Genomic DNA, 25,301 nt, shown 5'->3' on the forward strand with positions numbered 1-25,301 from the left:
CGTTCATTGTGTTCTGGAGTTAAAAATATATTGCATTGCTTTAGTGATAATATATGAACAATCAAGCCTAGAAAAGTGAATGTGGACATTTGTACATTCGTGCACCTTTGCCCTCATGGGAGTCAACATATTTTCCAAACACAGGTATGAGCAATGTTACGGCATCTGAAGACCATTTATTGCAGTTTATGTACCAGTTCTGCACAGGCTGTACAAAACTCGTAAAACAGTTCTAGTGGAAGACCGAAAACTGAGGACACAATATTATTGCAAATTTTGAGAGAGCACAATGGTCGAGGCCCAAAGGCCGAATTGAAAGAATGTAAAAATTGCATGATCACATAGTCCAGTTTCAGCATTGTAATCTGGCAATTATTGAATGTTTAAAAGGATTCCTCATGCAGCATTTGTTTATTTTGATTTTTCCATGAATGTTCCACTTACATACTTGGTTGAACAGTGCACCTCACATCTTCTATTTTTGCTCCTTATTCGAGTAATTAGTAGACGAGACTAAATCACTATGCCTTTAATTCATACGGGCTGAGCCAAACCCCCATGACAAGACGCTCCTCGTCGAAGCCGTCCTCGAGGTGATCGGTGAGGACTCGCCCAACCTGTGTGGGTTGGATGTCACCACAAGTGACACAGACGGGTAGGTGACTGGTTTCTAGACCCGATTGCGTGACGAGTAAATGATGCTAAGGAACCGGTCATAGTGAAGCAGAACTATCGCTCCAGGCGAGGCTCTAGAAGAGGAGGAAAAATGTTGATAACAGGGGAATTGCTCAGATCGTAAGAGTGTTATACAAGAGGGGCTTGTTGCCATTTGAATAGCATTACTGCCAAGTACGTTTATATAAAGATAGTTTTATTTCAACTACAAAAGTTCAGAGGCTGCTTGAACTATAAGTCACAAAATCGTCTTCCAAAATGCACTACTAGATCGGACTAGGCACTGCGCTTCCAGATTTCTAATATTTTCAACAAGGCTGAAAGAGTATCACCGAAGATACTAATTTATGGAATAGGAAGGCATGCAATGACAAATCAGGTGGTAAAGCTGTTAACCATTATCTTAAAAAAATAAAATGCAACAAGGTGGCAACGGCTTTTTTATGCTAACTGTACGAGGCTCTGAATATATATAATAAAATACCATATAAAGTACACACATACATGCACATATTCTTCACAACCAAATACGCATTCTCCCACACCATGTGTTGAGCAGTTGTGCAAGAAGTAACTACACCGTGCTCCGACCTCAAGCCTGCACGTCAATGTATAAACCAGCTTAGCTAGCAAACTTTTTCTTCTGCACCCCCACGTATGAATGGATTTCGGCACAGCATCGGCATCTTTATCGGGATTATGAATGTTGCACAGTGTGTTCCCTTCGCCCATACTGACAAGAACAAAACCCCACCACTTTGTACACATGCATTGGTTGCAGTGACAGCTCCAGGGAATAGAAGCACAGCCTGGTCCCTCGGGGAGCGGAACAAGTGGGGAAGTGCCACACGAGAGTCTGCCACAAGAGGCGGTGCAGCGTGCTCCAACTAATGTGACGTGCAGCCGACATTTTGGTGCTGGGAGGCTGCACCGTGGTTTCTGCAGAAGACAGAGAGACAGCAGGAGCTGAGGGAGCGAATCTTCTGCTGGAGAAGGAAGCCACACAAAGGGTGATGCAAGCTGCCACGGCAACGATCGCAGCAGCAACTGCTGCAGGGGAGTTTTATGATCAGTTAAAGGAATTACTAGAGGACCGAAAAACTTCAACTGGACTAGAAACCGAGCGTCCAGAATTTCAAACCAAATCGTTAAAAAAAACAATTGGGAGAAGAGTAAGCATGGACATATTATGTTTTACTCTTCATTTTGAACAAATTTGTTTACATACGACACAGCCCAAACAGCTGCTAATAAATAAAATATATTTTACTTGCAACTGCCAATATATTTCTGGATTCACATCTGCTATACTCCGTCTCACCCTACGCTGTACTAAAGCCCGATGCTACAGGCCGCCGGGTCCAATCACGAGCGTCTTTGAAAACACGTAGTGTATTCGCTCCGTCGAACGTATCAGTGTGCCAAGACGAGTCTTGCGGAGGCGAGTTTTTTGTCTGCTTATCGAGAACTCGCTGCGGCTCCGCCCGCTTGCTGGGCTTTAATGCTAAAGCATTAACTGTCTCATGGAGCGAGCCAACGTCATCAGCTTTGAAACCACGCCAAACGGCTATTTAATCTTTCTCCAAGTCAAGCCAGCTCCCATGTGCCGGTTAGCCACGGCACCTTTTACATCGCTCCGATCCCATTGGCTAGCGGGCATCGACCAGGCTCCCATTCGCATGGTCAGCGCCAGTCAGCGCGCCAACACGCGTAGAGCAAGAATGATGTACATGCTTTCGCATTCACAACTCATAAGAAGTGCTTAGCTGTACCTCGATCTTTTTGCTCTAGTTCCTTGTCACGGCACGAATAGTTACAACGCTCAAGGAATCTCGACTGCTGATCCATCTGCGTGTGCTTTGTCTGTACCGCCGTCACCCTCGTACGCGCACCGGTTACCCCTAGGACTATGAGCCTGCCATGCATGTACTCATCTGTAGGTCCATATGGCTAATTTCATCATTTGCCGGAGGTATCTCCGTATCGCTCTGAACCATAGCCTATGGTATTCATGTTCCCGCTGCACTGGGGAAATCGACAGCAGTAGTCAAGCGTAATATGTGGCGACAGCGTGGGTGAAAGTTCCTCTCTTCCAGCCTAACGCCGCCGCGACATTGGGTATTCCATCATCCGATCGATTAAAAACAAACCGCATGACGTAAACACAGCGCTCAAGTTAATATATGACAGTTTTTGCCCTCGGCGAAACGTGGTTGAGCCCGAGGATGTGCAACGACCAGTGCGCCAGCTCTACGCGATACATCTCAACTTCCCGTGGAGGTAAGATGCTGCCCTCGCAGAATTTTCACCTCACTTTGGCCACGCCGAACCTTGAATTGGGTTCTCGAAAGACGATATTAATTTATTCATGTACTTGCCTTACAAACCTGCTTCTCGTGAGTGTTTACATTCCCCCCAAAGCACGCACTCATCGCAGCTTAGAGCATCAACCAATAAGATTTCTGGACAATCCTTCACACAGTGCACATAAAGCGACATTACAAGCTACAAAAAGCAATAAACTGCGATTATTTCAAGCTAATTTTACTTCACTATATTCATGCAATTCTGTAACAGGAATCTCAAGAACATGGACGCATGCTTCCATGCAATGTGGCCGTCATTTCTTTCAGTTTTAAGTAGGGGTGTGCGAATACCGAATAGTAGTTTTCGAATCGAATACCGATTCGAATCAAGAAAAAAGAAGCCGAATATCGAATCGAATATCGAATAGTGATTTTATTTGTAGGAATTCTTCAAAGTGTGCTGCGAATGAGATTATTATATGTGCATTGTATGCCCCTGTTGCAGAATATGCATCTTGTGCAGAACAAAAGCTAAAATGTAAAAAAATTCTGGTGAAAAAAAAAAGCAGTTGCTGTTGGATGTTGGGCACTAAAGATCCAATTTTATGGCACAAATATAATCCATCTTCCCTAAACGTCACAAAAAACCTAAAGTTACAGCCACGCATGCCTTTTTTAAGCCATACCTAGCACCGCGACTTTTTTTTATAAATGTTTGCATATCTCAGAAAAGGGGCATTTTGCGATATTTGATTTTCATTTTAAGGAAGAAAAAGGGCACCCGGGATTTTATTTCACGTAAATAAACAGATAGGTGTTAAATCTTAGTAAACAGGCTTAAACAATATAATCTGAAGTAAGAAAAAAAAAAGCGTTCTTAGGTGGCGCAAGACACCGTCCAACTGCCGCTATGCATCCATTTTTTTCGTCTATCTATCCGTTTTTAGAGAGCCTTGATTTAAAAGAGGGAGCAAGCGAAACTGAAACCACGGAGACGGCTCCAGTGCAAATTGGTCGTAAGTGCGCATGTGTTGCGTTGTCGCGAGGAAAAAGGCGAGCAACAGAAGGGCGACGACGCCTACTCTCCCTGCCCTGCCTGCCTGCCCGATCCCGATCGACGCTTTCGTTTTTTCGTCACCTTCTCGCAGTTCGTAATTCAAACGCGGCTATCGAACAGTTGGAAACCCTCTCAAATCTAGGCACACTATTTTCCCGTTCCGTTTCGTTCCGAATCAGAATTTGCGGCTTGAGGTTCCAAAAGAACGATGACGATAACTCGGCTGGTTTTATCGGCGTGTTTAACGTGGTTTTCTTTCTGTGATCGTGCAGTCGCCGATTTCCGTGATTGCGCCAAGTGTGTTTTACATCGGTGCTTCAACTTGAAACGTGGGGCTTTACTCGTGAAAAGAATTAGGCTTGGCGCGGGATTTCGGCCTCCCAACAATTCCTCTCTGGAAGCGGCGCAAACGGGATGTTTCGGTTGTGATTCAAGGGTAGGTTGTATCACGATCGTGAGTAAATCTGCGTACCATAAAGTTCGTGGCGTTCGTTACTTTTCTTTTTACTAACCTGTGCGTTAGATTTTTGTGGAATGGTAGGACCAAGAGCAGTTTTTCGCATGGTTTGTCTAACATCACGGCGCTTACATCGGGGGGAAAAACGGCTTTTTTTGTCAGCTCCGCGGCGACCGCGCGTCTTTGGCCGAATATATCGAATATTCGAGTGACCGAATACTAGGAATTCGATTCGCGAATCGAATTATTCGGGAACTTTCTATTAGATTCGAATTCGTATATTCGAGTATTCGCACAGCCCTAGTTTTAAGTTCTTCACTCACCAGACTAAAATCTAGCTTACTTCCGTTTTCTGATACTATGCTCACTTTATATTGTCACGAATGTCAATTGATGAGGCGACAAAAACTGAAGCAAACTAAACGTTTAATGGGGCGAACTTGTGCTCAAAACAATATAGATAAAGGCTAGCGTCGCAGGCATCGATGGCAGCGAAACAGCAGGATCAAACGCCGAAGCGAGAATGACACCGGCTCGCCACGCGGAGTCCTTGTAGGCACATGCGCGGGCTTCTGGAACGGTCGGCGTAGAAGGTTCGGCGCGTAGAACATTCTGAACTCGAAAAAGCAACAATGTTCTCGAATTTACCTGAACACGAAAAATAGGAAAATCACAAAAAGGAGCCTCTACTACCAGGTATCGAACCTCGGCTCTTTGCGTGAGAACCAAGCATGATAACCGTTCGGCCACGGGCACCTCATTTTCCTTTATTCAGCGCGTATTTAATTAACGGGTGGTTCTCATTTGAACCCGTTCGCATTTCTACCTTCTCGTTTTCACCTTCTCATTTCAACCCAGCGCAAAACAACTTTCGCTTTTCTCCCTTTATCACTTAAACCATTCTCAAAACGAACTTTCGCGTTTTGACCATTCTCAAAACGACTTTTCTCATTTTAACCCTTCTCAAAACGACTTTTCTCCTTTTGAACCTTTCTCTTTTCAAATTTTCTCGAAACATACGTTCTGGTTGTGACCATTCTCAAAAAGACTTTTCTTCTCATTTTAAACTTTCTCATTTTAAACTTACTAACAACATACTTTCTGTTTTTGACCATTCTCCAGACTATTTTTCTCATTTTAACCTTGTTCATGATCAGGCTAGGGAAAAGCAATAGTTTCATTATACACTCACGGGAAACCGAAATAAAGGAACCGATGACATTATGAAGTCCAGGCACCTGAAGCTTTATTATGCCTTGAAATGCTACGTGGAGAATGACATCTAGAGTGCATGCCTATCCACGGCGTGGCGGACGACACATAGGCAAATATACAATGACCTTAGATCTGTACGATCACTCCGACACCGGTTGTAAATAAATAATACAATATCCTCACAGAGCATGCCAGATGAGCATAATTTGCATCCGATGATTCATGACTGAAATGAAGAAAAAATATGTGCCCGGTAGGAAAGCCCTCAAACCACGCATCATCGCACCCGCACATTAAAAAAGAAATAATTATAATAAAATTGCCGCAGGGCGAGTTCGCCAATGTCAGGATCTCTCCCTTTGTGACTTTCTAAGGAGGGCGAAGGTATTCTCTGGCCTTTGAGTGGTCCGTGTTTTGTTGCTGCTGTCATCTTAGATAGTTTAACCAATTACCATCTTGTGGGAACAAAGCTGTAGAATAAAGGTTTACCAAGCATGGGATCGCATTGAGGTGTGAAGACTGATTCTGCGGAAAAAAGACGTTTTGTACTATGCGTCTCGAGAATAGCCGTTCAGTAGCCTAACGATTAGCCATACGATTTGAATGGCATAATGCTTTGCGACTCGTTTGTAACGTGACGGTATGCAAAATAAAATATTTCTGTGAACATATTTCGAATGCGATGTACCCTATACAAAAGGGTTAAAATGATCCATGCGGGGGTGGGCGCAGGATCGTTGGCCGCTGCCTGCTGCTGGTGCTCTTCACGTGCTCTTGAGTGGTGGCGGCGGCGCTTTGTGAGCGACAAGGTGCACAATAGGGCGAGAGACCTGCCGCGGCTGTTGCTTTGTGATGCTGCCGGTGCGGGCGGTAAGTGATCGCCAGTTAGCCTTGGTGTGGAACATGACATTAAGCGTTCGCATCGGTGCACACTGGCACAGGTAGTCCACGAAATTGGATCGACGAACATGTTAGAATTGTAATAATATGTGCAATGGCAACTCTGGCGGGATTTTTGTTTGTTTGCGTGCTTGTTTTGTTTTAGATCTGGTTATTTTTTTTATCAAATAACAATTGCTATGGAGTAGCCGGCACTGTTATTACCAGTGCCAACATCTCCATCATTTTTATTCATTTCTTTTTAACACAGAAAAAGAGAGACTGGTTGGAATTTCAAGAGCACTCTAAAAAGGTTGAAACGCCACGTACGTGTTTTGAGACGGAGTTTAATTAAACAATAAATATTTAAGTGAGAGCGGGCTCAACCGAGAAGGGCATAAATAGGATAAGGTTAAAGCGCAAAGAGCGTTAGGCGATTGGTTTGAAATACGGTGTTCAGATGAGAACGTGTTCAAATGAGAAAGGGCGGAAACGCGAAAGGTTAAAACGCGAAGGGCGTTTTGGGTATGGGTTCAAACGAGAAGGGTTCAAATGAGAACGGGTTCAAATGAGACGGGTAGAAATGAGAAAGGGTTGAAACGCGAAAGGTTAAAACACGAAGGGCGTTTTGCGAATGGGTTCAAACGAGAAGGGTTCAAATCAGAATGGGTTGTTTCGAGATACACCCCGCATTTACAAACATATATTAAAAAGCAAACAGCCCGGCACTTTCGGGCAGTTGCACACTTAATTTTTTTTTTCATTTTCACATGACTTTCCAAAATATTTGCCCATTCAGGCAAGGACTGGTTGTACTCATACACACTCTTAATTTGGGCAATCAACTCAATGAAAAACAGGTGTGCGAATTTTGGGGGCTGTTCAGCATGTCTGACGGACATACGGGACTTCCACAGACTAAAAAGTGCAATAACCATAATCATGTCGTACGGAACACAACCCTGCGACTCGACAGGAAGGAAGCGTATTAAATACGACGTTATACACAAATCTTTTTTTAAAGTTCGTTTCAACACATCTCAAAAGAAAATGGCATCCCATCAGTACAGAAAAGAGTGTTCAATCGTTTCTGGTTCTTTACAAAGAGGGCGGTTTACACCACTTGAAACTATGACACCCCTTTCTCTAAGTCAGAGTTTCACTGTCAGAGTACCCGTGTGCAAGTGAAAAAAAGACTTTGCTGCTGGAGGTATTGCCATTTTCCTCACACGGGTCATAACATCCTGGCCTGGCCCATTGCCATACATCACACGATACACTGGTACTGGAAATACGCTATCAATCAAATCACGGTACAGTTTTCTTCGACTAACCGAAGTCAGATAACCAAGAAAGAACCTGGTACTCACAAATCTAAAAGCTTCAGCAACCTCTTTTACAAACCCAACCGTTCGTGCAGGGGGACCGATGGACGAGCTCACAAGGAAGGTTGCAATATGGCTCGTGAGCCTTGTCTGAAACATTACCTGCAATAGCGGATGTTTTGGATCTCGTAGATACAAAAAAGCGAGAAACCACTTGTCGGATGAACAAGTGTAGCAACCCGAGTCCCCCTTGGAAGGCCTTAAAAACAGATTGTCTGTCGCATGGGTTCATTTGCACATTTCTATATGAACAGAGCAAAAACTCTATGCAGCTTTTGGATGCTACTTCGAGCGCAGTGCAGCACCTGTAGCCCATACCACACCCTAGCAGTCAGAAATATATTACAGACTGTAGCTCTGGTGAAAATAGACATATCGCAACCTTCCCATTTGGTCGTTCGTTCTTTTATCATCCGTGACGTGCTCCATATATTTCGTGCCCTTCTTTAGGTGCTCTAATGGTGCCCCAAGGTACTTCTTTGGTGCGCAACTCCACTGAATACCCTCAAAAAAACTCCGGCGTTGTTGCCCACTCGCCTTGCCAGACGCCAAGACACTTGTGCATATTACTCTTTGCACCTGTCGCATCACAAAAAAATCTACACAATTCTAGCACCTTACTAACACTGTTTTTGTCCCTACAAAAACGGCAATATCGTCAGCATACGCTAAAACTTTCACTTCCATGCTCTCCATTCTAAACCCCCTTACATGCTCGCTTTTTATGACACTTAAACAAAAAGGCTCAAGGCAGAGACTAAACAAGGGTGACAGAGGGCATCCCTGTCGCACGAAAGAGCATACATTTATCTTTTTAGACAACGATTTATAACGAGCCGCGTGGTACATCCCGCGTATGCCATTTTAACCCCTTCGCAGATAATTTTCCCAACATTAGCTTTAGTCAAAATCTCACGCAGAAATCCATGGCTTACTCTGTCAAACGCCTTTTCCAAGTCAATTTGTATCATTGCGACCTGACTACCTCCATCATTTGCGCTTTCGAGAATGGTTCGTGCTACATGAATGTTGGCCTGAATCGCCCTACCTTTGATTCCAATGTCTGGTGGTCCCCTACCAAATCGCAGACTACATGCTAGATTCGTCGCGATAAAATTCTTGCAAATATCTTAAAATCAACGTTACTTAATGATATGGGTCGGTAACCCGTCACTTCTGCCTTTGAAGAACGTCATTAGATTTAGGTATCAATACTGTATGCGATTTTAAGAAGGATGGTGGTAGTGCCTTGAGCTCGTAAGCTTCACGTATAACTTTCTTAATAAAATGGGCAAATTTGGGCGCGGAAGTGCTTATAAAACTCTGCACAGGGACCGTCACGACCAGGCGTTTTGTGGGTGGCGAGGCCTTCGATGGCTCTTTCTATCTCCGTCAACGTGATGGGTTCTCCCATCCACTATTTCACACTTTGCGATAGCTCTGGTGTTATCTGTAGTAGTTCTTTGATGGCTGTCATGTCCTTAGGCATATCTTTGGCTCCGAACAGCTGGCTGTAGTACGTCATAAACGCCCTTTCAATGCCATCTCTGTCATTTATGACAGCGCCGTCTTGTTCCACGGCAGAAATCTCTTTTGCAAGTGCAAACTTTAGTTCATCAGCCAGCGCACGTTTCGTGGGCTGTTCCCCAAGGAGAAACTTCTCGGTCCTTGCCCGCACTACCGCTCCACGATGCTTTTTATCCTGGAAAGCTTGAAATTTGGCTTTCACTTGTTTTATCTCAGAAGCCGTCCCCCCTGGCTTATCACTCTCGACCATGAGGAGTTCTAGCCAGCGATGCTGAACCATTATTTCTTCCTTTGCTGCATTGTAGTTCAAAATAGACGACCGTTCTATGGCTATTTCTTTAACTTCCTGTATAAAAAACTCCTATTTCTCCATATAACATATACTACAATCCTCAGTCACTTTCTTCAGAATGTTTTTACCATCATCTGTAAACACTTCGTCTTTTAACCGCGTTACATTAAATTTCCATAGTTTCCAGTTAAACATTTGTGTCGCCTTTCCCCTTTCCCCGACAATCACAGTTACGAGGTAGTGATCGCTGAAAAAGGTCGGTTTGACAGAGTATTCCATGGTGCATGTGCTAACTTCTGTAGAAACATAAATCCTGCCTAACCGAGCGTGTGATGATAGCTGAAAGTGAGTAAATCGCAAATCGCTCAGTAAACCTTGCATTTCCGCGACGTCCTCCAGCTCACATTTATCTAACATGGATTTCAAAAATTGAGCGCTTCTGTCGTTTCGTGAAGTTGCTGAAGACCTATCTTCTGGGTTACACACGCAGTTAAAGTCTCCTAGTAACACAATATACCTATCACACTTAGTTATCTTCCAATTGGCGAAAGAAAGCTTCCCTCTTGTTATTTGCGTTAGGAGCATAAATGCACAGCACACGCAACAGATAATTTTGAACCCTAAAATCACAAATAACAAGTCTTCCTTCGCCATCTGCCGTGGTTTTTAAATTGGTCAGGCCAATTGATTTCGCGAGAAACAAAAAACACACTGCCGACACTCCACTGGCTTGACTGACACATATTTCATACCTGCTCAAAAAAGGTTTTAAGGCATATTGAATCTGTTCACTATCATAAATTTTAGTTTCCGGAAGGGCTAGAATGTCTATAGTTTCGTCACTGAGTAATCGTTGGAGTTGATACTGATTTTTTTTTTTTTCAGGAATTTAACCCCCTGACATTTAAGGTGGCACATCGAATAGGCGTGACAGGTTCGAGCGTGATGTTGCATTAAAGGGAGAATGTTCTCAAACTCACCCAAGATTACCTTTTACCGCTGCCTATAACCCCGAAAAGGCTCGGTGAATGCCACAAACTACGAGCCTTTACATTTGCAGTCGTCCGGAAGGTCTCGAGGCTTGGTCACGATTCACGACACGGCTTTTTTTTGGGGTCCCTGCACTTGCCAAGGTGGTTCGCCACCAACCGTGTCATCGGGTGAGGCCTCGTGTAGTGTCTGGCCCCGTTGTCGCTTCCCGGTCTGGTTGACGTCGATGTTCATGGGTTCTGCCACTTCAGTCTCACTGTCTAGGGTATCCTTATCTTTCACAGTGTTCATCCCGACCTTCTCACCCGCGTGCAGTCGTTTGGGGGACAAATGAGCCTCTTGTTCCTTGTTACCGGTCGCCTGTTTTGCTTTCTCTGGCTGACTGGGCTGAGAACTCTCCCCAATGTTGTCCTGGTTCCCAATGGAGGCGTCACCGCCGCCTTGATTGGCGCTTTGGGAGCAGCGGAGGCCCGGCACCTACCGTCGCAGCCTCTGCCTCTACTTTGTCCATCAGAGATTCGGTCGACCCTTCGTCTTTCCGCTGTTGAGCGATTGACGCGTAAGTACGGACGCAATCGCTGGCTTCGAGGCCGAGCTGGTGGCACTCCTTACAACGGGGAAGGCGGCAGTCCCTTCTGATGTGTCCTTTGCGTCGACACCTAAGGCACAGGGGGGCCCTGCCAAATATGAGGACGAGGGCCTTGCAGCCATCGACACGAATGTCATAAGAAACGCCGTCCGCGGTAACTCCCTTTTTGAGCGTCATTCGCACACTTTGCGTATTCGTTTCGACGTTCTCGAACCACTTTTCGCGGAAGTGGTCTCCGCTGATGTCGGACGCTTTAGCAAAGCGCTCGAGTTCTTCACGTACTTGGCAGTTGGGGACGTCGCAGGGAACACAATACAGTTTAGCCTTGACTTCCGCGTTGGCAGGATCAAGCACGAGGCAACGCCCCCCTTTGATTTGCAGTTCTTTTGCTTCCACCAAACGCTGCATTGCGGCGAGTGAGTGTAGACGTAGCATCCGAACGTGATTCATTTGGTGGCCGCCTGCCGACGCCAATTCTTGAAGGACATCCAGTCGCTCCAGCTCCTGTTTGAAGTCTTGAATTCGGTATGGGCGGTTGCGTACGTCGCAGTGCAGAAAACCTGCATTAGTCACGATGTATTCGGTAGACAGAGGAGGCAAAATAATCTTGTAATCAGTCGGATCTTCAGAAACAGATACACCGCGGCCCGTATCGGCCGTTGCTGCCGCTCCAACGGAGCTCGTCATCCTGCGTCCGTCTCGGGCGAGCGCTGGAAGCAGAATCCCTCGGCCACAGTCACACTGCCTTCGCCAGCTGCGCACACGGCATTACTCCCCCCTTTAGAAAGTGCATCGCCCCGATGCAACACAAAACAAAATATAGCAAATAAAAAGAACGGTAAACTATGAGTTATTTTTAACACCTTTAGTCCACATTCTTATCGAGAGTCGAACGACATGAACCACCTAGGGTAGCGGTCGGCGTCGCGATGATGCATACGTTATGTCATGCACCACTTCGTAGTTGCGATCTCCAAGGCGTCGAAGGACCTTTTAGGGCTCAAAGTAGCGTTTTAAAAGCTTCTCGCTGACGCAACGACGTCGTATCGGTGTTCACACCCACACTCGCTGTAGCGGCCAGCGTCGACATGTTGCTGGTCTTGGATCCGAACTCGGGCGAGCTGGCGGACTCCTGCTCGTTGCGCAAACACCTGGGCGTCGTCACTTCCGTCGCCAGCTGGCTCGTGAGGTAGCATGGCGTCCAGCATCGTTTTCACCTAGCGACCATGCAACAGCTGGAATGGTCTAACAGCAGTGGACTCCTGAACCACTGTGTTGTAGGCGAACGTGACATACGGCAGGACCTCTTCCGTCTTGTGTTCCACGTCGCCGTACATCTGCACCATGTCGGCGATGGTCTTGATGAGCTGCTCGGTCAGTCTGTTGGTCTGCGGATGGTATGCCGTAGTCCGACGGTGTTCGGTGTGGCTTAGGCAAAGTACTTCCTTGGACAGCTGCGCCATAAACGATGACCCCGATCTGTAATGAAGACTTGAGGAGCGCCATGTCGTAGGACGATGGACTCGACAAAAAACTTGGCGACTTCCACAGCAGTCCCTGTTGGAAGGGTTTTTGCCTCGGCGTATCGGTGGCCACGGTTATCTAACGGTTCCCCAGGGTCGACTGCGGAAAAGGGCCAAGTAGATCTATTCCGACCTGCTAGAACAGTGCAGTTGGCGGAAGAAATGGCTGCAGGAGATCTACCGGCTTCGTCGGTGGTTTCTTTCGTCGCTGGCACTCGTGGCATGACCGTGTGTAGAGATTAACAGTATTCGGAAGCTTGGGCCAGTAGTATTTTTCACGAATTCTGGCAAAGGTCCTGCTGTACCCAAAGTGCCCAGCCGTCGGGTCTTCATGGCATCCTTGGAAGACTTCTTCTCAAAGGCTGGAAGGGAAAACCAAAAGCCACCCTGTGTTGTCGTCGCCGAAGTTCTCCTTGTCAAAGGGCGAAGGCAGGGAGGATTCGTAAGAAAGCGCAGGAAACCGTACTCCTTTGTACGGTTTCCCGTGCCGCTCTAGGTGCTCGATGAGTGCGCGCAGTTCAGGGTCGGCTCATCGGAGTGCTGCCATGTCGCTGGCATTCATAGCGCCGAGAAAACACTCGTCGTCGTTGTATTCCGTGCAGGCAGAACCGGCCTCGACGGGGGCCCTTGACGGGAAATCGGAGTCATTCTGCTTACGGCCGGACTTGTACACCACGGTCATATCAAACTCCTGCAGTCGTAGGCTCCATCGGGCGAGGCGTCCGGAGGGATCTTTTAGATTCGCAAGCCAACAGAACGAGTGGTGGTATGTGACCACGCGGAAAGGACTTCCATACAAATACGGGCGGAACTTTGTTATTGCCCAGACGACAGCAAGGCACTCTTTTTCATTCGTTGAGTAGTTCCTCTCTGCACGAGACAGCGTCCGACTTGCGCAGGCGATGACTCGCTCTGCGCCCTCCTGTTTTTGGATTAGGACCGTGCCAAGTCCGGTGTTACTGGCGTCCATGTGGATCTCTCTTTCAGTGAAGTGGTCGAAATGGCAAGGAATCGGGGGCGTCTGGAGTTTTCGTTTGAGCTCGTCAAATGACCTCTGCTGTTCGTCTGTCCACTCGAACTTTACGGCGTCCTTCGTGAGGTGTGTCAGCGGTGCGGATAGTTCGGCGAAGTCTCGAACAAAGCGCCTGTAGTAGGCACAGAGTCCGAGAAATCTTCTCCTTGCCTTCTTGTCAGACGGCGGCGCAAATGCAGCTATGGCGCGGGTCTTCTCGGGGTCAGGTAGAACACCTTTGTTGTTTACGACGTGGCCGAGGAACTTTAGTTCCCCATAGGCGAACCGACACTTTGTTGGCTTGAGTGACAGCCGGTGGTTTTGATGGCTTGAAGCACGGCTCGAAGTCGTCTGAGGTGTTCGTCGAAATCTCGCGAGAATACCACGACATCGTCCAGGTAGACGAGGCAGCTCTGCCATTTCAGACCTGCCAGCACGGTGTCCATGACGCGCTGGAAGGTGGCTGGTGCTGTACAAAGTCCGAACGGCATCACTCTGAATTCGTACAGTCCGTCGGGAGTGACGAAGGCAGTTTTCTCCCGGTCATGTTCATCGACTTCAATCTGCCAGTAACCACGCGTCAGGTCCATCGACGAAAAATATCGGGAGTGGCGCAGTCGGTCTAACGTATCGTCGCTACTCCCGACTGGTGTGATGAAGGTGCCCTCCGGCGGTTCGTATTCGAGGGTCATCCCACGGCGTTGTCACTTTCCGAAGATGGCGTGAAAGCCTTCCACTCAAGACGGAGTACTGTCGAGACCGGTTATAACGAAGTCAACGGGCATTGGAAATCGCTTCGCTATATCCGCTCATTCGTTATATCTGGACTCGTACAAGTAACATGAAAAAAAAAAATGAAAAAAGATAACACGGGCTTTTACAAGCATATGTTTATTGAGCCTGCAGAAAGCGGCCGAGGCTTCCCTGCAGGCGTCCTCTGCTAGATCGGAGCCGCTTCTCGGCAACTGCGAGAAGCTCCGATCGAAAAAATATTTTGCGAGCTACGTACGGACCGCGTCGACAGCTGCGACGGCCGCTGCGGAAGACGTCGGCGATGGATGGCATTCTTTAAGTTTATGCGCACTCTGTCGAGGATGGCACGCTTTTGTTTCGAGGAGATTTCCTCCGTCTTCCCCGTCGAAGTGCCGGCGGTGCCGGGACTCTCCATCATTGAGTGGTGGTGATCTGCTGAACCGGCGCTTGAGTGAAGTAGATTTCAGCGCAATAGTGACTTCACCGACCAGAGACACCAACACGGAGCATGAAGCAAACAAAGAAGCGGGCAGGGCACCGAGCCCGCACTCAAAGATGTTGTCAGTAAAGAGAGCCTAGATTTAAGAGAGGGGCAACTGCACGATCGAGGTCACGTGGTTTGTAGGCCGCGTTTGCAAAACGAGCTGCAGCATGCCAGGAGTCAAAACTCAAAAGCATTCACCTTCTGCAAATGTGTCGCCTCTCCGTCCAGTTTCCTCGCCACACCGGCCACGCGAAAGTACTTGTGCCAATCTGCCTAAAAGTCGCCTGCCATTTAATTGCAAATGCTCTTTATGGTTCCCTCTCTTAAATCTAGGCTCTTTCCGTCATATCCGCTGGTATGTTGTCGCTAGTGCTCCGAAAGCCCCTATCGGCATGCCACGACGGCTTCTCCGCGTGCGACATTGCAGAGGCTGCCGCCGGCTGCCTTTCCAGCATCATCTGGAGCCCATTCTGGATGGCTGCTCGGCCGCGGCAGCAAAGTGCGGCGGTCCGAGAGTTGGTAAACTTTCCGATTTTTATTATTTCTTAAATTATCAAAAAATTTGTATTCGGTATATCCGCGGAAAGTGCTCAATTTCCTTCGCTAAAAACAGACACAAATGCATTGAAAAAGTGCAAACGGGAATGGAAATTGTGATCGCTTCGCTTTAACCGCTATTTGGTTATAACCGACTGCGTTATAACAGGTCTCGACAGTAGTCAGCACTGGTGTCCACGAGTGCCGACGCGTCGTGGCCGTCGAAGGTCGCGTTGGGGCTGTTGGGTACCGTACAGAAGTGTCACTCCGGTGCACGGCGTCGGTCGAGTAGGAGCTCTCCGGCGTTTTGGGGGGCTCGTCGTCAGTCTACGGCAACTCTATTTCCAGAGGTTGCCGCGCTTAGTTTTCCCGGCGCGACAAGGGCGACAGGCTCTGATGACGGGGTCGGTGTATCGGCGAAGCTGGACGTCGCGGTGACGGAGGCCCGGACACGCGGCGGGCTGTAGGCGGGGGAGACTGAGGTGGTCAGAGGTATTCTTCAATTTCCCGCAGTCATTCACCCTAGCGTGGACGTGGGTCGTTCGGGTGGAAACCACGCAGCCCTATTTGTCGGTAGGGACAACGGCGGTAGATATGGTCGGCATCCCCACAGTGGTAGCACAACGGGCGTCGAACGGCCGTCCTCCACACGTCGGTTTTCCTCGGCGAGAGTCGTTCCGGGCGGACGTACCGGACTTCTCCTTCCGGGCGGCGAGGATACTGCAGCGTCTGAGTGTCTCGTCAGGGTCGCACCGTGGTTTGGCGGTTAGCTTGCGGCGGTTGTCAAGCCATGGCAGTGCAGTTCAACGTTGGTTCTTCCGGCATCGTCATGTTGATTGGAATTTCAGGTTGGACCGCCCATTGGACTTCCTCGTGCACAACCTCGGCGATGGAGAGTGTCACTGGACGACTAGTGGCTGGCAACAACCTGCCGAGTTCCTCGACGCCTGGATGTCGTTGGTAGTGAGAAGCGCGCGCTTGGAGGGCACGTTCAATGTTGCTTACCTTCGTGACGAGGGCTTCGACGGTGGTCGGCGGGTTGTGGACGAGGCCTCCGAAGATATCCGTCTCTCACCTTGCGCATGAGGACCCGCAGCTTCTTGTCGTCTGCGGCTTGTGGGTCGACAAAGCTAGTCGGCCGCAAGACGCCTTGAACGAAGCTCTTGACGGTTTCGCTTGGACCCTGGGCTCACATTCGAAGAAGGATCTGCCTTCTCTCGTCGGTGTTGAGTGGTGAAAGTCCGCAGCAGCCGATCGCTTCTGCAGACATCCCACGATGTTAACGTTGGCTCGTGGTTCTCGAACCAGCGCTGAGCGGAGCTCTCTAATTCAAGGTAGAGGTTCTACAGGCACTGTTCTGGTGTTTAGTTGTTGTGTAGTGCCACTTCGTCGTACTGGTTGAGCCAGTCTTCAACATCCTCATAACTCTCGCAGTGAAATGGTGCCGTTGTCGAAGGCGCAAATGGCAGGCATACGACTGAAGGGCCAGTTGGTGCCTGCTGCGACTCGGTTCCCATTGTCGGCGTCTTCGTCTCCCTCAGTGGCTCTGAAAGCTGACCGAACTCTGGAGGGTTGCCTTGATTACGGCGGCTGGCTCGGGTTTCGGGTTCGTCGACGGGGACTAGTTTTTCTGGTCTTGAAAAGGATCGGGCCTGAGAGATTTTCTGAGGGGTACGTTCCACGGGCATGGAATGCGGTACTCCGCACCTCCACCAAAATGTAACAAATGACAACTGATGAGGTGGCGAAAACTGAAGCAAACTAAACGTTTAATGGGGCGAACTTCCGCCCAAAACAAAATAGATAAAGGCTAGCGTCGCAGGCGTCGATGGCGGCGATACAGCAGGATCGAACGCTGGGGCGAGACTGACTTCGGCTCGCCACGCGGAGCCCTTTATGCACACGCTTTTGCTTCTGGAATAATCCGCGTAGAAGATTCGACGTGTAGAACCTTCTGACCTCGAACAAGCAACAGAGGTCTTGATTTTACCAGAACGCGACAATTAGAAAAATAACAAAAAGGAGCCTCTGCTACCAGGTATCAACCTTGGCTATCCGCGTGGGAATCAAGCACGATAACCGGTCGGCCACAGGCGCGCTGCCTACTTGGCCAGCTGCGCGCGCGGAAATATGTGTAAGTGCTGAAATTAAACATACAGATTTATAATGTACCTCACAAGACAGGTTTTATTATCGTCCCAGACATGGTGTCACATATTGCACCTGCAAGGAACAAATGCGACTGCTGCTCGATTCGCATCTCGAGTGATCAATAGAAGCACAAGTCAGTGATGGATAATGTCGCCAGATCCCGAACCTGCTGCTTAATTCACATCTTGAGTGAGCAATAGACGCACCAACCAGTCGTGGATAACGCCGCCAGATCCCGAACATGCTGCTTGATTCGTATCTCGAGTGAGCAATAGACGCACCAGCCAGTCGTGGATGATGCCGCCAGATCCTGAACCTGGTGCTCGATTCGCGTCTTGAGTGAGCAATAGACGCGCCAACCAGTCATGGATAATGTCGCCAGATCCCGAACCTACTGCTTAATTCACATCTTCAGTGAGCAATAGACGCACCAACCAGTCGTGGATAATGCCGCCAGATCCCGAACCTGCTGCTTGATTCGTATCTTGAGTGAGCAATAGACGCACCAACCAGTTGTAGATAATGCTGCGACATGCTAAGTCTACTGCTGATGTCACATGTTGTCGTAGGACAATGGAAAGGCAAGAATGCCCACCATTGAAGTGGTTCAAACACCAACTCTTCATTTTCATCACATGTATCAGTGTTAGAGTCCCCATTCGTGTCGATTACAATACTGTCAAGGACAGGGTCAACGGGGCCATCCGCTTCCCACATCCGTTCTTCAACACGAATGCTACGTTTTACGTAGCTTTCCCAGTTCTCGGGGCTGACATGTTGCAAGGCAACACGAACCAGCTCCTCCACCTCTGCAATCTTTAACAATTGGATCTGGCTCGCAACTTCTCTTTTTACTTGGCTCTATACCAAAGCAAGTGGATTAGGTCCACAGTGATAGAAGGCAAACACAGGACGCTGTGGCCGTGGTGCTCTGCAATCGCATCAATGCAATACTTTTTCAGCTTGGGCCTTGCAGCCTTCGCTTTGTTGACAAGGTTCAGGAGCTCCAGCTTCAGCATGGACAGGTCTAATGCAATCCCATTGTTGCTGAGCTACTGGTGAATCCCAAGCCTCTTTGTCAGGGTTCCTAGAAAATTATTATTTTGAAATTACGTGGCTTTTTTAAGTTTTCCATGACAATTTCAGGTGAAATTCTCGGACCACTGTAGAGGTGGTTAAATATACAAGACCATTACAACACAAGGCATGTTTATTATTAGCGCACAATTATAATCAGCACAAATTAGGGTATCTGACTAGAGTGTCTAATATGGCCTAACAAAATTTATGCAAATACAATCTGTTCTTGCTGCTTAAGAGTATCAGCCGTTGCACAAGGGTTGCCCGGGCGCAGATCTCTTACTTCTTAAGGGAGTCGATTTTTTCTTGCAGGAGACTGGCCTTCATTAGTGACTCACTGAGTAGCCTTCGCTTCTTCTAGTTCTTTCACAAGAGCGGCCACTCATTCCCTGTTTTTCTAAACATCTGACTCCCCCCGACCTTCTTCCTTCTTTTTCTGCAATTTCTCTTGAAAGGCACTGTAGGAATTGAGAACCATCTGCACCATCTTGTCAGTAATTTCAACCTTGTCCATGCCGTCTGCTGCCAAAATAGAGTCGTGCACCACTCGAACCGCTATGAGCGATTCTTCTTTCAAGTTTCCAACAATGCGCTCTTTGTTGACTGAGAAGCCTCTTTCTATGGCAGCATGGCCGTGAGACAAGCCTAGGATGATCTTGATGAAATGCAGCAGCTCTTTCTGATTATACGAGCAGAGATCTAGCCACAGAACGTTCAGCCGCTGTTCTTTCCTGGCAAAATTTTTCAAATCTTCCTGTCCAGGTCCCAGTGAACAGATCTGTACATAGGAACGAAGGGTCCGTTTTGCTTGTAGACCGGTCAGCCACTGGCCTTCTGAAAGCACTTCAAGTGCGAGGGTCAGTTGTTTGTGTCCAGCCTCCTAAGACAATGCGAATACTGGATCCAAGTGGCTGCCACCCCAAGTTGGTTTATCCTTCAATGGTGACCTCTCCATTACCTTTCAGGAGCACACCTTAAGGGGACCTGCAAGGACTTTTTTACTGCTTTTTAATTTGCATCAAACCTGAGCACACTGGACGTAGTAACTTAATGAAACTTTTATTTTCTCGGATTTCCCTTTATTTTAAAAGTTATAGGCAAAGTAAAATTAGAAAAACAAGCAAAAAATGACTTCCTTCATGACGTCCTTGGTCGCTTGAGTGGCCGTGAACTAGAGGAGGGGGGTTCAGCGAGCGCTCACGGCTGCCGCACTCCGTGTCGACGGCTCAAGAGGGCGCCACTAAAGCATGTTCTGGATAGGCTGTACGAAGCGTTCAGCCAGGGCGGCTCGCACTGCATTTACTGCGCGATTAAACACTAATTCGGCATGACACTTCATTGGCCACAAACGACAGCAAACACGGGGTAAAGATCAGTTCAGAACGGGAGCCACTTCGCGCTACCATAACACCAAACGTCTAAACCGCTAGCCAAACCTGCTCGCCGAAGGCTTTCGGAACGCTCGGAACCGGTCGGATCCTCGAGCCCGTATACGACCGCAGCGCCACCGCGTACATCCGAGAGCTTTCTACGCTCGCCTTTCGTCAGTGCCGCCTGATCCCACTACCCCTTTCTAGTATGCGCGGCCTTTTCCACCGCTTGGTGGCGGGTATATCGACGGGTCATTTCTTGTTTCCGTACTTTATAAACTGCATTTGTTTCTTTTCTGGTTTAAAATACTGAACAAAAACTACTTTTATAAATGATTGAAGCGGTTCGCGCCAGTTATATTTTGTATTTTGACTGAAAAGCTTTTAGCAGCTCTGACCAGTAATAAGCCCAGGACCAAAGACTTCACATATCGTGCGCTTTCGCCAGCGCGGGTCGCCCCCGTAGGTGGAGGAGGTTTCCGCGGCGTCCGGTCAAAATATGACGCAATGATATTTAGTTATTCTCTGCGTGCCCGCTGGCTTGCCCGACCCCAAGAGATGTGGAAACCGCAAAAAAAGGTGGACGCTTAAATACGATTGCAGGACCCCTTTAACAAAGGAAATGCAGTTTTTCTTCAATTTGAGCAATGTAAGTTGTGGTAGCTCGGGTGCCTTGCGCAGCTCGTTCTTTACCGCAAATCCAACGTCAAACGCGGCTACAGCTACACAGTTCTGGGGTTTTTTTTTTTAGGTCAACCTTTAGTAGATTGAAGGGTGTGTCTGCGGCATTCAGGATTTCCTTCTTGAGAATTTTTGCAAGCAGCGACCGTAGGACGTTATACAATGCTCTCAAAAAAGAAAAAAAGGAAACTATTGACTTGTCGGTCTGAAATTCTGCGAAAAACGAATCGTTCTTCAGCAATCGACAGCTTGAAGACTAGTTTTGCCGGCAACAGCTGATTACCAACTACGTTCACAACAGTGCTGTAGCTGTAGCATGTCGGCCACTTGTTTTGCCTTTGCCGAGCACTCTATGAACTTTGCCAAGTTCGGAAGTACTTGTAATGCCCTGGTGATGACCCTGCCGTTTTCGAACCACCTTACTGCACAGAACTTGAGAGGAAATGGTGTGCTCCCGGTGAAGTTGGCGTAATCGACACGACGAGCAGGCACTTATTTGAAGAGGCTGTAGCTGGTGCGAAGAAATACACTACATCCTAACCAGTTACAGCATGGCCTGCCTTGCATGCACCGTTCATTGCGTGCAGCCCACAACTTTCAATGTCCATAAGATTGTGGCTTTCGTCCGATTCCTCCAGTTCTTCCTTCAGCGACCTTAGAAACTTGAAGTTTACATTTCGATCATCCATGAAGACTTGAAGTATCTTCGCTTGCTTGATCGGTTCTGTGGTTTCCCTGAATGCTGAGGCCAGGTCTTCCGCACAGGTGTGGCCCACGAAGCACAAAGTGAGGTACTGCGTCTTCACAGTGCCATTGGTAGTGTCGTCGCAATATTGGACAAACACATCCATCTGTTGCTTTTGAGTCACTTTGTTGAGCGACTCGTCAAACGAAACATCTACAAAATGCACACTGGCGAGGGTTGATAGCACCTTATTCCGAAAGTAGGGTGCAATACCATGGCAGATGGTATATCCTACCTTATCCTTCCCTAACTAAAGTATTGCAGCGACTTCACACGCGGGAAACATGAGACAAGGGTGAGGCCGATGCTGCTGTAGAACGATGGGATCCGGGAATTGCTACCGAGTTTAAGCACAAACGTTATCTCGGCCTTTGTCACAGCGCTCTTCAGTAGAAAGCCGCTTATCGGCGTCTTCACACATCTTGTGGTGACTGCAGGCTCCTCAGGCGCACATATGCGGCCTCCGCAACATCAGACTGAAACGTTTGTTGCTGCTGTAAACAACTACGGAAGTTAAGATTGGGAATGGCTCGACTGAGACTTCAAAGCAGCAAGGTGCTTTTTGGTGGATGCGCGACTGGAGACTGCCGTGTTTCCCGTGTTGCTCAAAGAAAATGTTTTGTGGAACATTGAGCATTGAAAAATGTGAGGATCATTTTGCACGGGCTTAATCCAACTTAGAAGAGGAGGAAGGAATGCCAACCAAAAATAAAAAGGAGCCCAACATTGAGACCAATTCCCGGCAAAGGCTTTTCGTCGAGTCATGGCACATCCAAACCACACCGCAAAACATCAATCGGTCGCTTGGCGCTTTACCGTCCGCCTACGTCAGCGGGCTCAGCCACATTACGATCGCGAAAACATCACGTCCACCGCCGTAAAAAAAGACCACTTGCTACTCGCGCACACAGTCGCCCCTGAAGAAGAAACCAAGCAGGTTTCGAAACGTTGGGCTCCTTTTTATTTTTGGTTGGCGTTCCTTCCTCCTCTTCTAATTGTTCTTACCCAACCAGGCAGATTTCTGCCAAATGTTTACTTTCAAGTCTTAATCCAACTAATATAATTTATATAATCAGAGATATTCGGGTTCATCCAGTCCGGATTAAACGAGCACTTTCTTGCCGCCAACATCGTCAGTGAAGAGACCACTTCCAGAAACACAAAAGCACGACTCTCAACCACACACTTTAATAACCGAATGGCAGCATGGCCGCCAGATGCACACTTTCGGATACTTTCGGCTTAAGGCTTGGATTGGGGTTTGCGTCTTTCCTATTTGTTACTATATCTAGGGGCTCTAACTGGATCTAGCCTAGTGTCGCGCCCTCACTCCAATCCAATCCATGGTTTGGACTGGATTTGTCAGTTGTTCTTTTTGCATCGGGTAGCGCACTGTACATCGGGTGAGCAGAACCCGCGGTCAGCTCTCAGCAAAATTGATTACCTATTTTTCTTCCTCAAGTCCCCAAGTCTTTGCTCAGGGCACTCGATGGCGTTTCCGGCTCATTTTCACTGACTGGGCTCGCTTTCTGACAATATCCCTGACAGTTCATTAATTTTTCCCCGTAAATAAAATTTCCCTGATAATTCCCGATTTTCCCAGTCGCTAGACACCCTGCTTTGTACTGGTAGTTGGAAGGGAGTGGAGTTTTAGAGAGTGATATGAGGCATTGTCCAAGACGACAACACTCCTGGGCTTGAGGTTTGGTAGTAGCTTCTTGGTGAACCACTCTTCAAAGCGTTGCCCGTCCATTTCTTAGTGGTAGTCACCACTTCTTGTTCCGGAAGACCTCGGCCACCCCCACAACAAAGCCCTCCTTGCTTCCCGCGCGGACAATGATGAGCCTCTCGCCTTTTCCACGGGAATTCTTCAGACCGATTGTGAGCCTCTTCTGGGCGTCACTTGAAAATGTGATTGACTGGTCCTTCTGTACCTTGGAGCATATGTGTCTGGCATTGTTCCACGTCTCATCTAAATAGTAGATCGGCCCGTTATCTTGGCAGTACTCCTTGATCGACCTGAGATAGGATGCACGCCAGAGCACGAAATCGTCGCGCTCAAGCAACGAGTTCCTGTTGCGCTTCGTAAACGAAAACCCAAGCTTATGCAGGACTCTGCAGAGTGTGCCACCGCTGATCTTGGGGAAAACATCATTTTAATTGATTTCATCCAGAATCTGTAATTGAATAAAAACATGTTTTAGCACAAATGCGGCCACTACGCTTACATATGTTGATCTGTAACTGTTTTGTGTTATTCATTACTAGGTGAGTATTGTCAGGCAATGTCTCCAGTCCACGAAGTGGGAACCAGGGAAAGAAAACAGACTAAACACAGCACCCGAGCCCTTAAATGTTCATAGTGGCCAGCCAATTGATTCCTTCATTTCTCAAGGGGACACTCCAATTTCTTCTATTGTTGGACGTACATATTCATGGTGTCCTAATAGAAGTTCAGTAGTTCATTTTGTAATAAAATGCAATAATTATTTTTTTAATTATATGTTTATTTGAGTGGACGTGCTGTAATTAATTGAGTAACACAATATCCTGCAATTGCACTGTGCTCACAAGTTAGTTGTTGCAAGAAAAAATCCTGCCTATGAGAACAAACCATTACCAATATTGAGCTTAAGGCGAAGATTTGGCATGTCACTGACGAAATTGTGTTACAATCATGTGCAAATGTTATTGAGAATTTCGCCAGTGTGCCAGCGAAGTTGTGGGGAAATTTTCCGGATACTAGGATACTCTGCTTAACATTATAAATGCAGCATTATGTACTTTGCACTGAATACACACATCAGTATATTCAGATTACATTTTGTTTTATTACAATAATAAATCTTACGCTCATGTTTGGCCCCGTTTGGTGCCAGACGCCTTTATTATACAGACAGCAGATATGCGCCAACATCATTTAATCAACAATATTTGGGCATTGTTCACGAACGTCTGTACATCTGTGCAAGTGGTGGTCTCATTTGGGAGGCGGTTGAGTGCTATTTCAGATGCCATGGGGTAATCAGATCTGTATTTTTTAGTACTCCTTCATCCTTTTCTAATTAGCAGTTCAATAAAGTGCATAAGATAGGCGGAGGCATAAAGACGTGGACTTGCCTTGAGTAGCGTCGGATACTCGTTTCGCCAGAAGAAACCAAGAAAGATCAGCCGGAGTGCCAGGTGATGGAATAAGTCTAGTACACCCGGCGTGGCCTGAGGCCTTTTTCGTCTCGTGCGTATAAACCGACACGCTGTTTGCAAACAAGCCCGCGTTTGGCAACACCGGGTGTGAACACTGCGGGTGCGCATAAACCCTATAAAAAATCTCATTTATATGAGAAATATTTGTGTCCAATAAACACGTATGAATCATACAATATATATAAAAGCATATATGAACCATATAAGAAGCATAAAACAACTATATAAGACCTATGTAAGATATATAAGAACACATAAGGACCATATAAGAAACTTGTGAGAAGTGCCTTATATGGTTCTTATATTTTCTTATATATCTTCTACAGTTCTTATATTGTTCTTATATTGCTCTTATATATTCTTATATACCTTGCATGATTCATATGCGT

At 47.4% G+C, this 25,301-nt stretch overlaps 1 protein-coding gene and 1 pseudogene across 1 annotated transcript in view; both read right to left on the reverse strand.

The window, feature by feature from the left end:
- The window catches only part of LOC8030485 (protein kinase C iota type-like), a 117,946-nt gene extending 106,872 nt beyond the window's left edge, over positions 1-11,074 (reverse strand). The window contains exon 1 of the mRNA XM_040505072.1: positions 10,943-11,074. Within this exon, the coding sequence (XP_040361006.1) occupies positions 10,943-11,074 (132 nt within the window). The remainder of the gene's footprint in view (positions 1-10,942) is intronic.
- Positions 11,075-21,499: 10,425 nt separating this feature from the next.
- On the reverse strand, positions 21,500-22,379 carry LOC115321277 (annotated as a pseudogene).
- Between the last annotated feature and the right edge of the window lie 2,922 nt (positions 22,380-25,301).

The sequence above is a fragment of the Ixodes scapularis genome, unplaced genomic scaffold (assembly GCF_016920785.2).
Source record: "Ixodes scapularis isolate PalLabHiFi unplaced genomic scaffold, ASM1692078v2 PGA_scaffold9__187_contigs__length_104089568, whole genome shotgun sequence".
Lineage (NCBI taxonomy): Eukaryota > Metazoa > Arthropoda > Arachnida > Ixodida > Ixodidae > Ixodes > Ixodes scapularis.